At 38.0% G+C, this 15,066-nt stretch overlaps 1 protein-coding gene across 6 annotated transcripts in view; it reads left to right on the forward strand.

Moving 5' to 3' along the window:
• Window positions 1–12,290, forward strand: part of rnf157 (ring finger protein 157) — a 38,913-nt gene extending 26,623 nt beyond the window's left edge. For 2 of the 6 annotated variants that reach the window (XM_005156348.6, XM_073918584.1), the window contains exons 16-20: window positions 537–602; window positions 689–737; window positions 3,635–3,754; window positions 6,157–6,191; window positions 8,611–12,290. In XM_005156348.6, the coding sequence (XP_005156405.1) occupies window positions 537–602; window positions 689–737; window positions 3,635–3,754; window positions 6,157–6,191 (270 nt within the window). In that variant the 3' untranslated portion in view covers window positions 8,611–12,290. The remainder of the gene's footprint in view (window positions 1–536; window positions 603–688; window positions 738–3,634; window positions 3,755–6,156; window positions 6,192–8,610) is intronic. The other 4 variants (XM_005156347.5, XM_677914.9, XM_073918585.1 and 1 more) reach the window with 2 other exon arrangements.
• Window positions 12,291–15,066: the final 2,776 nt, after the last annotated feature.

The raw sequence follows: 15,066 nt of genomic DNA on the forward strand, positions 1-15,066 counted from the left end.
TTTTTTAAATAAAAGTTACATTTGTTTGTAGAGTTCTTATTTAATTATTTTTCATATTTTTCCTTTAAATACTAGAAAAGGGTTAGGATTTAACTTTTTTATTGAACTACATCTGCAGTCATTTGAGCATCAGTTCTGGCTTAAAATTATAATTAAAAAATACATCCTTAAGTAAAGACAAAATTGTTGTGCTCACTAAATTAAATTAGATTTATATGCATATTTTAAGATTAATTTTATGTTTTAAATTTACAATACTTCATAAAATGTCCTTAAATAGAGGTGTCTTATGTTAAATAATAAATTCTTAACCTAAAAAATAAACTGAACTTGCTCGCTTTGCTTAGAAATTTTGTACTGTTTAAAAAAATTAAAAGGTAATAAATCATGGTAAATAATTGGCCAAAAATCAGTGTATTGCTACCAAAAACTTGCTAGAGCTATATTTATCACCATTGCAAAAACATTGAATAATTTAGAAGCTGTTTGTGCAAGTCATTGTATGTCTTACAGAGACCATATTTACATGTCTGCAGGATATCCCTAATGATGGAAAAGCGCATAACTTTGTGGCTGCCATTCTTGAAGAACAGGATTCAGAGGTGAAACATTGAAACAGTCGAAAATCTTAAACCAATAGATTTGTTTGAGATTGATCATTTATTTAGCTCTGTATTTCCATCCTTAGGGAAATGATGTGACTGAGGAAGATTGCGCATCTCCCACCAAAGAACATGGTAATTGTAACTTTAGCTATTGCCTGTAGTTTATTTATGGAAGCCAATTTTCACCACTGAATAAAAAAATAAAAAGGGAAATGTAACTATTCATCTCACAATTCTGAATATTTTAGAGGTTCATATGAACATGCATTTGCTAGTAATTAAGAAATATGTGTAATTATAAGAATTAAAGTCAGAATTGCTAGGAAAATGGTCATAATTGGCAATTACACACTCGCAATTGAGAAGATTCTTCTGACAATTCTGATGTTTTTCTCAGAATTGTGACATTGCAAATGTGAGTTATAAAGTCCTATTTGGAGAAAAGGTATTTTCTTATGTTTATACACAATTCCGACTTTATAATTTGCAATTGCATGTTAAAAATTTAAAACCGTGAGATCAAATACCTTTTTTATTTTTATTTAGTGGAGGAAAGAAACATTCAATATAACATTAGCCTAAGGAATAGAAAAACCCTCTGCGATGTAGGTGGCACTTCATTCAACCTGCCTACACTCCTGCTTGATGAATAACTTGTGTTTGCAGGTGGGCCAAAGAGGCTGTTCACTACAAATATATTTATCACATGACTCATTTGAGGCGAATGTAGTTCAGTTTTCATGTTTTGTTTAATCAGCCCACATACAAGCACATTTGGCTTCTGAATTTTAGCAGATGCAGTTTTGTAAAGTGGAGATCAAAATTAGAGGTCACAGCTTATTTTGAGATATTTGAAAGAAACAGAAATTTAACAAAAAATTTTGACTTAGTGGTAATTCCCTTAATTAACTGGCAGCCTAAATTTCCAGATTTCACTAGATTCCATCCAAAGATGTGAATTATACTTATGTGCACAACTGGAACATTGAAAAAACAACATCTGAGAATAAATTACTATTTCCATTCCATCCAAAACAGAATTTGCAGCAGTATAATAAGCCACTGTGGGCCTTTTTTATAAAATTTTGCACCTCAGAAGATGAAATTCAATGAATGCACAGTAGCTTTCGGAAGAACAAGACAGCTCTTTGGGAGCGCAGCCGCACAAAACAGTTCTGGAAGGTAATATACCAAACCACTGTGAGGATGAACTTTGGCTAAGAGATTTTAGAGTGACAGGCGTCACAGTGGCGCAGTGGGTAGCACAATCGCCTCACAGCAAGAAGGTCACTGGTTCGAGCCTCGGCTGGATAAGTTGGCATTTCTGTGTGAAGTTTGCATGTTCTCCTTGTGCTCGCCTGGGTTTCCTCTGGGTGCTCCGGTTTTCCCCACAGCCAATTTAGCTTATTCAGTTCACCTTTACCACATGTATTTGGACTAGGAGGGAAATCGGAGAACCCAGAGGAAACTCACGCAAACACAGGGAGAACATTATAGAAACTTGTAGATTCCATACAAAATATGCAGCAGGTCTGACAGTTCTTGTCAGGTGACTTGCGGTGCGCTCGTGGAAATCTGAAGACGTCTTTAATTGGGTTTGCCTGGAAGGTGCAAGCTCGTTGCATTGCTTACGGGCATCACTCAATATGTGGTCACAAGCTATGCACCACCATTAGAAATAACAAACTTGTGCGCAGAACAGACGCAATATGTGAACGGCTGCCATCATTTGCAATCTCCAGCAGTTTATTTTCTTCTTACACAGACACAGATGTGCTGGATCACCTGATTTGTTGACAAATGCATTGCAGATCTAATCTTTGGCAGTTCATAGGTCCTTCACTGGGCCTTTTCCCCTTCACAAAGAAATTTTCCAAAGACGTAAATTTGGGTGACCAAGATGTAACCAAGAGGATACAGTTCTTTTTTTTTTTAAATAAAAGATTTTTCATGCAGCACATTGGCGCAGTAGGTAGCACGATCGCCTCACAACAAGAAGGTCGCTGGTTCGAGCCTCGGCTGGGTCAGTTGGCATTTCTGTATGGAGTTTGCATGTTCTCCCTGTGTTCACGTGGGTTTCCTCTGGGTGGTCCAGTTTCCCTCACAAGTCCAAAGACATGCGGTACTAATGAATTGGGTAAACAAAATAGTCCATAGTGTATGTGTATGAATGTGTGTGTATGGATGTTTCCCAGTGATGGGTTGCAGCTGGATGGGCATTCGCTGCTTGAAACGTATGATGGATAAATTGGTGGTTCATTCCGCTGTGGCAACCTCTGATTAATAAAGGGACTAAGCTGTAAAAAAATGAATAAATGAAGATTTTTCAAAATAAAAGATTGTTCAGATTCAGATAATAAATAAAACCGAAATAATTAATGATTCCTTGTGTGGGCCGATACCAATTGATCCACAGAATGGCGGTCCACAGCCTGGGGGTTGAAGACCACAGATCCAGATGAAGCTTTCAGCCATAGCAAAAAATGCTGACCATTTTAAATCTGTGATTTCTAGAATATTTTATCTTTACAATGTCACTAATTCCGTCAAGTTGCCCAAAAATTTACAAAGACAATAAAGAAAAAACAAAAAACCCTTCCCTGCTCTCAACATCCAATCATCCAGCAATTATCATGCAGAGCAATGATCATTTTGATCTCCACAGTACAAATATTCCATTATTGATTTTAGTTTTATAACAATTATTTTGAGCAATTAAGTAGTTTAATACAAGCAGTTGAGGTTTTGCTTTTTATTATAACCAGTCCCCTTTTGCATATGCAGTTTTTGTTTTTATTTAATGCATTGTATGCTATTACCAATGTGAAAAAATGAATGTTCTTGTGCACGTGCCGATCGCATCCGCTCTGCTTTCACATTAAGTACTTGTGCATTCATCAACCACAGCCATTCCAAATGGCTAGCGAGCAGCATCCTGCGCCCCATCGTTCCCACCCCCCACCCCTCACTCGCTGCTCTGCCCTGCCCTGCCTCGGCTGCTCTTGTTTGACCTCTGACCTCGCTTGCAGGTGGGCGCAGGAGGAGCGAGGCGCCTTGTCCAGAGTTTGACAATAACAATCAGGGGCAGTCTGACACCCACTGTATGACAGGCCTGGACAATGAGCAGCCTCCTGACGGCCGATTCGCTGGTGAGTGGCAACCTCTCGAACATGGACTTTTTGATTTCCAAAACAGCAACTCTATTGGCTTTCTCTGCTTCATGCACGTCCTTACTTTGACCCCCCTATGTGTAACATCAATTGGTAGAACGGCAATCCCCTTTATCCTCTTCCACCTCCTCTTCTTTTGTGTGTGTTTATGTGTATGTGTGAGTTTATATCGTGTATGACTTGTTTCTATCTCTCTGGGTCATACTAAAGGCTAAGTTCATGTTCAGTGTCTGCCAGCTCAAAGTAGCTTCGCGTCTTCTCCTTTCGTTTTTACGTTCATCCCTTCATTTTTATGCTCACCCTCCCCCCTTTTTTGCCAGCATTTTCTGTTAATCCTCAAGGTTTGGATCATGTCATTCAGAGAAAGCATTCTCTCTGGGAGAACTAAATGAAGCTTTTCATATGAGATGTGTGATATTAAAATATGCGTCTTACGCTACTAATCTTCTTCATATTTCTATTCATCTTGAGTTCTATGTAGTTGAAAAGATACAGTTGCACCATAAGAATTTGGGGACATAAGCCTCACTTAAATGTGTTTGAAGTTCTTTATATTGGATGAGTTTGTTTTTATACTATCAATTTTAATATTTATTATATTATATTAATTTAGTTTAAATTATTTAATTATATAAAATGTGTCTATTTAACATGATTTATTATTACTATACATTTGCTGTTGTTATTCGTTTTAAATGTTGTTTAAAGAGCCCCTATTATGCTCTAAGTAAAGTGAAATATATAGCTAAGGCTTAAATTTGAAAGTGGACTGTGTTTAAAACTATTGATTCATCTATAAAAGAGTGGACTCATAATATTTAGAATGAATCACCGCTGTAACGATTCTTTAGCCGTGTCGATGTGACATTGATACGAAACTCAAGCCTCGCCCAATTGTTGTGCAAGCATATCCGGGGAAAATTGAAACCCCCGGCCCCGCCCACAAACACTGTAGATATAAAAAAAGGAAGACAAACACTGTAGCAGACGCCGGTTGAATCATGTTGTGAAGACAAGTGTGAGGGAAAGTTAGTGTTTTTTTACCTACCCAAAAATGAGGTTTAGAAGAGTGTTTGAAGTTAATTTTTGCAAAAATACCTCAGCATTATAGCCCCAGCCTTGTGCTGTGTTTGTGTCATTATTCTTGATGAGTGCTTCAGCAATCTACCTGCATACAATGTGGGACTCGTCTGCCGTTTGTTAAAGGATCAGAAAAGACTATTGATGTATGGGACTTTGTCAGAGCTTGACAGGAACTTTACAATGCGCAGTTCATGGATCAGTTTCTTCCTCCATTTCACAAGTGTACAAGTTTTCAAGGTCAAGTTTTTAAAATAGTTTAGCTTTTGCCACTGTGGATTAATACTGAATGTGTGTCCCTGTTTTTACTTATGGCTAAAAAAAGAGCAATATACTAGTGTTTAACTCCATTGCTTTAAACTCCTGCATTGGGCTCATATACTCTGCACTCTGGCTACTTGTTGATAAGCCATGCTGGGGATTTCTCTCTGTCTCACGTTAAACGCAGTCTACCAATCACAACAGACTAGTTCATCGGACCAATCAGCACAGATTAGCATCGTGAGTCATTATGATAATTTAGTAAAAACAAATGCATATTATAAAACAATGAAAGTGCTTTTTAACCTTGAATGCATATCAGACTGTTGTTGGACACCCCCAAAGCCAAAATATTACCTTTTTAAATGCATAATAGTGGCTCTTTATAAAAGATTTTCCTATTAAACTGATTCTGTTTTTAAAATAGAATAATGTAATTGTGATCAATATTCCAATTCCAAGTTTATAATATAATATAATATAATATAATATAATATAATATAATATAATATAATATAATATAATATAATATAATATAATATAATATAATATAATATAATATAATATAATATAATGATACTCATAGTTATTAACTTTGCATGCATGTCCATATAGTGTTTGTGGTCACTTTAATTCATGTGTCCATTCAAGTCTTGTACTTACAGGGAGAAAACCCCTTACTTGAATGGCCACTTGAAATTTGAACACCCTCCTGATTAAAGATAAGGGTTTCCAGTAAGAAAGCAGTTGTTGTTGTTTTTTTCAAAAGGACTCTGACTACCACCATCCTCTCTCATTATTCTCTCATAAGCACCGAGCTTCTCCTCTCTCTCAATCCGACTCTCATTTTCTGTGGATGCCTGTTTAATTCTGTTGATGTGTTGTAAATGTGCTGTTCTCTCTCTTTCCTGTCTCTGTTTTTCCTTCCATCATTTCCCATCTTCTCTCTCTCTCTCTCTCTCTCTCTCTCTCTCCCTCTCTCTCTCTCTCTCTCCCTCTCTCTCTCTCTGTATCTTCCTGGATTTCTGTGGAATGGACAGATGAGGACTCGTGTCCTGTTCACATTGAGGAATAGGTATGGAGTAAGTTAAAAGGCAATGCGGTCATGGATTCACAAAGAAGTTTCTGCCTTTATGCCATTCACTATTATCATCAGTGGGATTCTTTACAGATTTGCCTTTTGACCTCTTTGGGTTAAAAGAGCCTTTCAACCATTTACTTCTAAGTTGCATGATGAATATCCAATGCAGGACATTTTAGCTGATGAAACTCTTGGAGAACAATGGATAAAAATAGCTTGGTTTGCATGACTGACATATTAGCCAACCAACATACTCTTTAAGAAATGCATATTAACTCTTTCCTTGCCAGCATTTTTAAAAAGTTGCCAGACATCACCAGCATTTTAATCATTTTTACTCTCTAAATATTTTCCGCTAAGAATATATAACCATATTGTACATTAAAATAAAGAACCAAACCTCTGCTTTCAAAACAACGACAACATTGTATCTTAATGTGTGGATGTTTTATCATCTATTTAATGCAATGAAACATTTTCGACAAAAAAGAAAAAAAAAGAAAAGAAAAAACAAGCAGACAGAAAAAGAAGTGCCCTCTTCAACATATGTATTGTACACACATGTACACTCACTGGTCACTTTAATAGGTACACCTTACTAGTACCGGGTTGGACCCTCTTTTGACTTCAGAACTGCCTTAATCCTTTATGCCATAGATTCAACAAGGTACTGGAAATATTCCTCACAGATTTTGGTCCATATTGACATGATAGCATCACGCAGTTGCTGCAGATTTATCTGCTGCACATATATGAAACAAATTTCCCGCTCCACCACAACCCAAAGGTGCTTATTGGATTGAGACCTGGTGATTGTGGAGGCCATTTGAGTACAGTGAACTCATTGTCATGTTCAAGTAACCAGTCTGAGATGATTCGCACTTTATGACATGGTGCGTTATCCTGCTGGAAGTAGCCATCAGACGATTTGGTTATAAAGGCATGGACATGGTCAGAAACAATACTCAAGTAGGCTGTGGCATTGACACGATTCTCAATAAGTACTAATGGGCTCAAAGTGTGCCAAGAAAACATCCCCCACACCACCACCACCAGCCTGAACTGTTGATACAAGGCAGGATGGATTCATGCTTTCATGTTGTTGATGCCATCAACTAGGCATTTGTGCCCTCAGAACTGCCGCTCACTGGATATTTTCTATTTTTTGGACCATTCTCTGTAAACCCTAGAGATGGTTGTGCATAAAAAATCCCATGGATCAGCAGTTTCTAAAATACTCAGACAAGCCCGTCTCGCGCAAACAACTATGCTAAGTTCAAAGTCACTCAAATCACCTTACTTCCCCATTCTGATGCTCAGTTTGAACTGCAGCAGATCGTCTTGACCATGTCTACATGCCTAAATGCATTGGGTTGCTGCCATGTGATTGGCTAATTAGCAATTTTTATTAATAAGCAGTTGGACAGGTGTACCTAATAAAGTGGCCGGTGAGTGTATGTTTGTGTATGTGTGCATGCATGTGTGTATACATTTGCCAAATGCAAGTTGCATAACTCTTTATTTTAAGTAATCTGATCTACACTTACTCTCATAAATTTATATTTCGCTCTCAGGAGACCCAGATGTCCAGTAACTCATTTAAGACATGCTTCAGAGCAGGAACATCAAACTCAATTCCTGAAGGGCTGCAGCCCTGCACAGTTTAGTTCCAACCCTGCTTCAACACAATTAAGCTGCGTTCACACTAGAGTTTGTGTGTGTGAAAGGGGCGGGATTAAACAAGATTAATAGCCATTAAAAAAAGTGAGCCATTGCTCCATGTTTTAAATTTCTGTCCAGAGCGTTCATGTTTTGATCCTCGATTGGTCTCACACAGTCAAGTGATGCGATTTTGCAGGTCAGAGTTCACCAAGCTTGAACTCTTGAAACTTGACGCATGACCCTGCGTTTCCAGTCTGACGCATTCGCGTGCGAATGAATGGAAGTCTATGGGAGGAAAACCCCAGTGTGACCGCAGCTTAACCTGTAGGTTTCAAACAAGCCTAAAGGACTCAATTAACTTGATCAGGTGTGTTTAATTAGGGTTGGAACTAAACTGTGCAGGGCTGCGGCCCTCCAGGAATTGAGTTTGACTTCCCTGCTCTAGAGCTTCCCTTATAATAATGTACCTAAACATGTATTGGCATAAAAAACTTGTCAATGATGGTTAAGTGTTTTCTCTTAGACAAGATATCTCATCAATGGCAGGGAAAGAGTTAAAACTGATCTCCAAGAAATGCTCTATATTTGGTGGAAGATAGCGTGTGTTTAAATTTCTTATATATAATATCATTTTAAACCACATTTCCACAACCCCATCATTTTACCCTTGACACCTACCTTCACGCCCTATGTATTTCTCTTTATGTCCTTTATATTTTCTCACGTGGACTCCTTCTGTCCTCTCTGTTAGGTCTGTTATACCTCGATGTCTATCGGCATGGACGGGATCCTTTGACTCACCACGCGTCCACGAGCAACATCAATCTGGAGGAGCAAGGGGTCACCAATGAGGCAGCAAACCCCAAAAATAAATCTAATCGTGGACCCTTAGTTGTGTGAAATCTTCAGACCTTCCCCAATCATATGAAGAGTTTCTCTTTCTTCAAACCCAAAATCGTGCCCACACCAATTTACTCATGGATCGCATCCTAAAAGCAAAACAGAGAGGATTGATTGCGTGGTTTCCTTTCTCCATTGTGTTAGATGTCATGTTTTAGTGCTCTTTTGGTGTTCACGCCAACGCTCCACCCCCTCATGTGTGCAAATGAAGGGATGACTCAAACAAGCTCTCCTGATGAAAGCCTGCAAAATGAGGACACGTTAAAACTTCAGCATTTGATCCAAACATTGCTTCTCTCAAGGAGAGCATTTCATTTCAAGCCTGTGCAAAATGCGTTCTGACAGTTCGGCAAGCACTTTTAACTCCTTTAAATTTATCCTCAAATCCTGCTGATCTGATTCAACATCCCTTGGTATTTTTCTCAGAAACGTCACTGAGCATTTGTATGACTATTTCAACTTGTACTCCTCGATTTATACCCACAGTACCTAAGACAGGTGTTTCAAAAGAATACAGAGGGAGGAATTTTCAGAATTGTCGGTTATAAACACAAGAGCAATACCGCATATTTGCTCACAGTTCTGCCCTTGTCAGTTTGCTGCAGCTCATTTGGAGCTTCACGTACAGCCCTGCATGTTACAAAGACACAAAGCTACTGAGCTGCCTAACCACGTCTGGCCACGGAGACGCTACTGAACTGCTTACTACCGAGCATTTATAGAAAATTGAGATTTCTGGGAAAATTCGCATTAGTGGTTGTGCCTCAGATCGCTACTGTTGATGGTATGTGCTACTGTTAAGCTTTTCGTGCGTTGTTCAAAAGATATGTCTATGGTACAATCTTGCATATGCCTATATCTGATAGTTAGTCGGTTCGTACCCAAGGCTTGAAGTAAAGCTGAAGCAGCTCTTCAGAAGTGCGTTGTTGGACTCGTATATGGCAGGTCTGATTTTCTGTTATGTATTCCTTTTTAAAAATTGTTGCACTTTTCTATGAGGTCCAGAAAGTGTTTATTAGCAGTCGTTATACGGAGAAAATGATGGAAAGATTTTTGAAACATGTGCCACAAACTTGAAAAAACAAAACAATCAAACTGTCAGTTTCTCATCAGTTCTGCCAAACCGAATCATAGTGTCTAAACTTGCTCTTTGTTGCACCAATGGTACAATATTGGATATTTTATTTAAAGAAAATCTATTTCTGATCTTTGGGTTTTCTTTGAAACTACTTAAAAGGATAGTTCACCACAAAAATAAATAAAATTAATAATCTCATTAGAGATGTCCTGATCAGGTTTTTTGCCCTCAAGTCCGGGACATTTGATTTTGAGTATCTACTTATACCTAAACTTGATCCGATACTTCTATAATACATAAATAAGAATAGAGCGAACAACCAGATCCAGGATGTTCCTAATTTTTCATTTAATTCACCTTATTTTAACATTCAATCACTCTGTTAACAAACAGAGCACTTTTGTGAGGTAGCTTGAACAGTAATAAATAACATCAATTCTTCACTTTTGCAATTTAGTGCAACAGTAAATATAAATAAAATCTAATATAAAAACAAACAGCACCTCATCTTAAAATACCCAACAGGCAATCCCAAGTTTTACATGTCTCACAGTTTGCTGTGGCAATGTTGTCATTGAAAAAAAGCAGACGTACTTGAACTTTTTGCTTCAAGTTGCTTGCGTGTTCTATTTTACCGTCATTTAATTAATAGGGTATCTGCAACAAAGTGATGTCAATGCGCACGTGTTGCTGTGTCTGTGTGAAGTCAAGAAAGAGGTCTAACTCTTTGCCACCGCATAACTATAGATGTGAGAAAAAACTATGAGAATTTGTATATATATATTCGAGTCCTGATCAGGAGGTAACATCTGATTCCGATCGAGTCTGCTTTCTGATCACGTGATCGGATCTGGACATCCCTAAATCTCCTTATTATTCTAAAATGACTTTGGACTCCATTAGGGTCATAAGTGAACATTTACATTTACGGGCAATATTTGCCCCCTATGTGCCCCACTTAACGTGTCACTTTGAATTTGTGGAGCATTTAGTTTATTTTGGAAACATTTTTGCCCCCAAAATTTTGTTTCCCATTATCCTAATTTGTGCATAATTTGTTCACTTTTTTGGCACTTTTGCCTCCGAATGTGAGAAATTGAGTTAATTTTGGATGCATTATTACCTCAAGCGTTTACTTTTTTCACTGTAACGCAAATATATTAGGCATTTATTACATTATTGTGACATTTTTGTCTCTATTTCTTGAATTTGTGGGGAATTTAATCTATTATGGTGGCATATTTTGCCACAAGCACCTATTACTTTTTTTGCCCCAATCTTGAATTTGTGGGACATGTAGTTCATTTTGCACAAGCCCCTGTAAATTTCCATCCAACCAGAGGTGGACTGGGACAGTATTTTTGCCAGTATCTTTGTTACTGAACTATTCCTGGGGGGATGGTGGTTTGAGTGATCAGTAAATAAAGAGTGAGGGGAAGCGATCAGTAAGTGTTTTTTTTGAGGGGGTTTAGTGGGTGGGGGTGTCAGGCCAGATTCTCTGTGGCAGGACAGACCATCAGGCCACTGGAAAGTGTCCCGGTGCTCCCTATGGCCAGTCCGCCTCTGTATCCAACTGACTATAAAGATTATTCTCAAATGATTTTTTGGTCTTCCTCAGAAGAAAAAAGTCAAATGTTTGGAACGACTTGATGGTAAATGAATGAAAAGAATGTAAAATATTTTGGGTGAACTATCCAATGCTCCCATCTGAGCACGTTTTCATGACTCATTAGCATTTGTCTGGATGATCTGAAAAGAAAAAAGGATTCACAGTACAATCAAATAGTGATTTTCTCTCTTTTAAAAATGTCTATTGTACTTTGAGAACCAACAAAGCTTTTCCTTTGTGTGGAAAATGTTTATTTTGTATTTTTTTATGTTAGCTTAGCTCTTGTTAGCGTTGTAATAGTCTGTTCGACGTGTTGTTTACTGTAGTATATGAACGGTGTGACATTTCTCCAAATGAGATTGTATACATTACACATGCACTAGTAGATTTTCCCTCGACAGCAGATATGCGGTGCATGTGGTAAGCGCATGGTAGATGCAGTCAGAAAATAGAAGTCCTCCACTTTTACATTTGCACTATATGTCAAGCCCTTCCACACTGAACTTATACAGCCTGTAAGCAACAGGTACCAAATCACAAGACAAGCAATACAGCACGTTGTTGTCTGGAGGCAATACAGATGGCCATGCACTGAATGTTTTACAGCAGAATGTCATTTTACCTGCAGAGAGAGACAGCTGTGGTGTAACATACACAGAGCATGGATCAATTCAAGGGTTTTCTCCAGTTTTGTTATCTGTATTGCTTTTGTGATTCTTCCTCTGTCTGCAGCAGGAGTGACTCGAAACTACACCTACTTGAGGAATGGGTTGCATCAATTCACTTTTGTAGAATGAAGATTACAAAATGTCAAAACCACAATAAACTTTTTTCTTAAAAATAAGATTTGTTTGGAGAATTGTAATAGAAGATGTCTCTTTTTATTTCTGTTCATTCATTCATTCATTCATTCAGTCATTTTCCTTCGGCTTAGTCTCTTTATTTATCAGGGGTTGCCACAGCAGAATAAACCGCCAACTATTCGGAAAATGTTTTACACAGTGGATGCCCTCACACTCTCACACGCATACACTAAGGACAATTTAGTTAATCCAATTCACTTATTCCGCATGTCTTTGCACTGTGGGGGAAACCGGACTACCTGAAGGAAACCCACGCCAACACAGGGAGAACATGCGAACTCCATATGTGGATACAGTGCATTGTTGCAATATCCCGGCCAATTCCATGCGTGTTCAATAAAAAAGGTCAGGAGAGAGTTTTCTTTAATGTCAAAAATAGTAGTAAATAATTAAATACAAATGAAAAATTCAAGGACAGAGCGCTGGGTTACGTTACCCCAATGCAATGCAAGAATTACATTCAGGAGGTTCGCTAACTAACTTACATTTCCCTGACTCCAGCAAATATACACAACTGATATTAACAGGTGGAGTTTTGGTGTAAAATCACTTATCAGTCATTCTGCAGTTCTTTGGCTGTTGTACCCGAACATACTTCCTCTTTCTGCAACCCATCTCTGCATACCAGAACTGAACAGTTACGTGCATTTTCAATATATTTTACAACTTCTACAAGCATCCAGCTTCTTGTGACATGTCTAGACTTCTTATTAGACAGACGTCTGCTTGGTTAATATATGGTATCATACAAAAGAAAAAGATTGATTCATCTGGTGTTAGTCTAAACATGTTTTTCTAATAGAACATAAAGACACAAAAGTAATACAAATAAATTACTTTTCCCCACAGCATCTAGAAAGTATTCACAGTTCTTCCCTATTTCCACATTTTTATATGTTACAGCTTTATTCCATAGTTGATTAAATAGAATATCTTCTTAAGAATTCTACAAACGATACCCTATAATGACAATGTGAAAGAAGATTGTCTAACATCACAGCAGATTCATAAGTATTCCTGCTTAACAGCCTTTGGCATGCCATGCAAAATTGAGCTCAGGTGCCTTCTGTTTCCACAGATCATCCTTAAGATGTTTCTACTATTTGATTTGACTGCGATAAGTCATCCTGTGGAGTTCACCAGTAGATTAAACATGTTTGTAAAGACAAACATGATGCATTAAAAATGGTATATTTTGCCCTTCGAAGGCCACTTATCATCGAAAACAATTATCGTCATCATATTGAAGTGCCATTCCAGACCAAAGTTCTCAAAATTGGCCATTTCAAAGGGTCCTTCAGCAGGATGAATTTCAAGGGATTCAACAAAACACTTTGGGCCCCCATGATCTTTTGGGCAGGGCAAGTTGATTGGTGTCATTCACTGCATTGCATTCAGAAGGCCTCAACTCTACACTGTAAAACCCAAAAAGTTAAGGTAACTCAAACCAATTGAGGAAACCGATAGCAACAACCCATTTAATAAAAAAAAAAAAAAGAAAATCCTAACAAGTACTGTGAACTTAAGTCATTTGAATAAACGAAGCAATTTGACCACAACAACACCCAATAAATGAAGAGAACTCAAACCCAAACCGTTAAAGTTAAGTTAAAAAACAAATCTATATGAGTACTGTGAACTTATTCAATTTAAGATGATCCTCCATGATCCTTGGTGTATTGCAAGCTGTTTGGTGTTGCATTACATTCAGAAGGTCTTATCCCTATGTCCAAATGCCTTTAAAGCTTACACTCTGGAGAGTAAACCCTTATGAGAGATTAGGGAATAGAAATGAGCTCTTACCAATGGTATGCATTGGTAGTCACACACCTGTCTAGTCCTACAGTTATAGTGCATGTCAACAGTGCATGCAAGCAATGAGGCCCAGTAGCTGCATTTCCACTGTCGGGCCAGTGCGAGCCAGGGATTTAATTGGGCTGGGCCGGGCAAATCGCCCGGGACGTTGAGCAGTGAGGCTGAAATCATGTCTCGTTTTCACTGTCGGGCTATTAGCTTGCAGCGCGTCACGCAAACCCCGCCCCCAGAACGTCCCCCGAATCACAACATCGGGCAGACAAAGGGCACCATCGCGAAACCATTCAAATAAAGACAACCGAATCAAACAAATGACACGTTACTGTACAGCAGTACATGATAGCCTATGTCTATACACATAGGCCTGTGTGTTCTCATTCATCATATTCATTTACTCGCCAACCGACTGTGTAACGGTGGCAATTTACAAAGGCATTGTAGATCGAGTGGTCTCGCCACTAACGGAGGGACCGAGCGCAGTAAGCACACCAATCCATAATATAAAACCTCAGAAATTCTCTGTTAATAAAGACAGAAAAATAAAAAGAAAAAAGAAAATGTAATTTATAACATCCTCGTTTAGATAGACGCGTCAAACATTCAGCCCAAATGCTCCGCAGAGAAATGAAACCAGAATTTTTCCCTATAGGCTATATGACACTTAATATGTGATTCCCCTTTATTTAAAGATGTTGCTTATTATAAGTTAATGAAAGTGTTCAGTATTTCAGCACATAAGAGCAAGTCATAAAATATAGCATATATTTCGTTGGGCTCAGCAGCTATCCACTAATAAAGCTCTTCATGTATTTAAGAAAAAAGATAGCCTACAGGAAAAAAGGTTTCTGCTTTTCACCCCCCCCAAAAAAAATATTTCAAACCTTCTTCTGTGTTTGATGTTTTTAGAAAATATCTAAAACCTTTTTTTCAGATTGGCCTTTG

Source organism: Danio rerio, chromosome 12, assembly GCF_049306965.1.
Source record: "Danio rerio strain Tuebingen ecotype United States chromosome 12, GRCz12tu, whole genome shotgun sequence".
Taxonomy (NCBI): domain Eukaryota; kingdom Metazoa; phylum Chordata; class Actinopteri; order Cypriniformes; family Danionidae; genus Danio; species Danio rerio.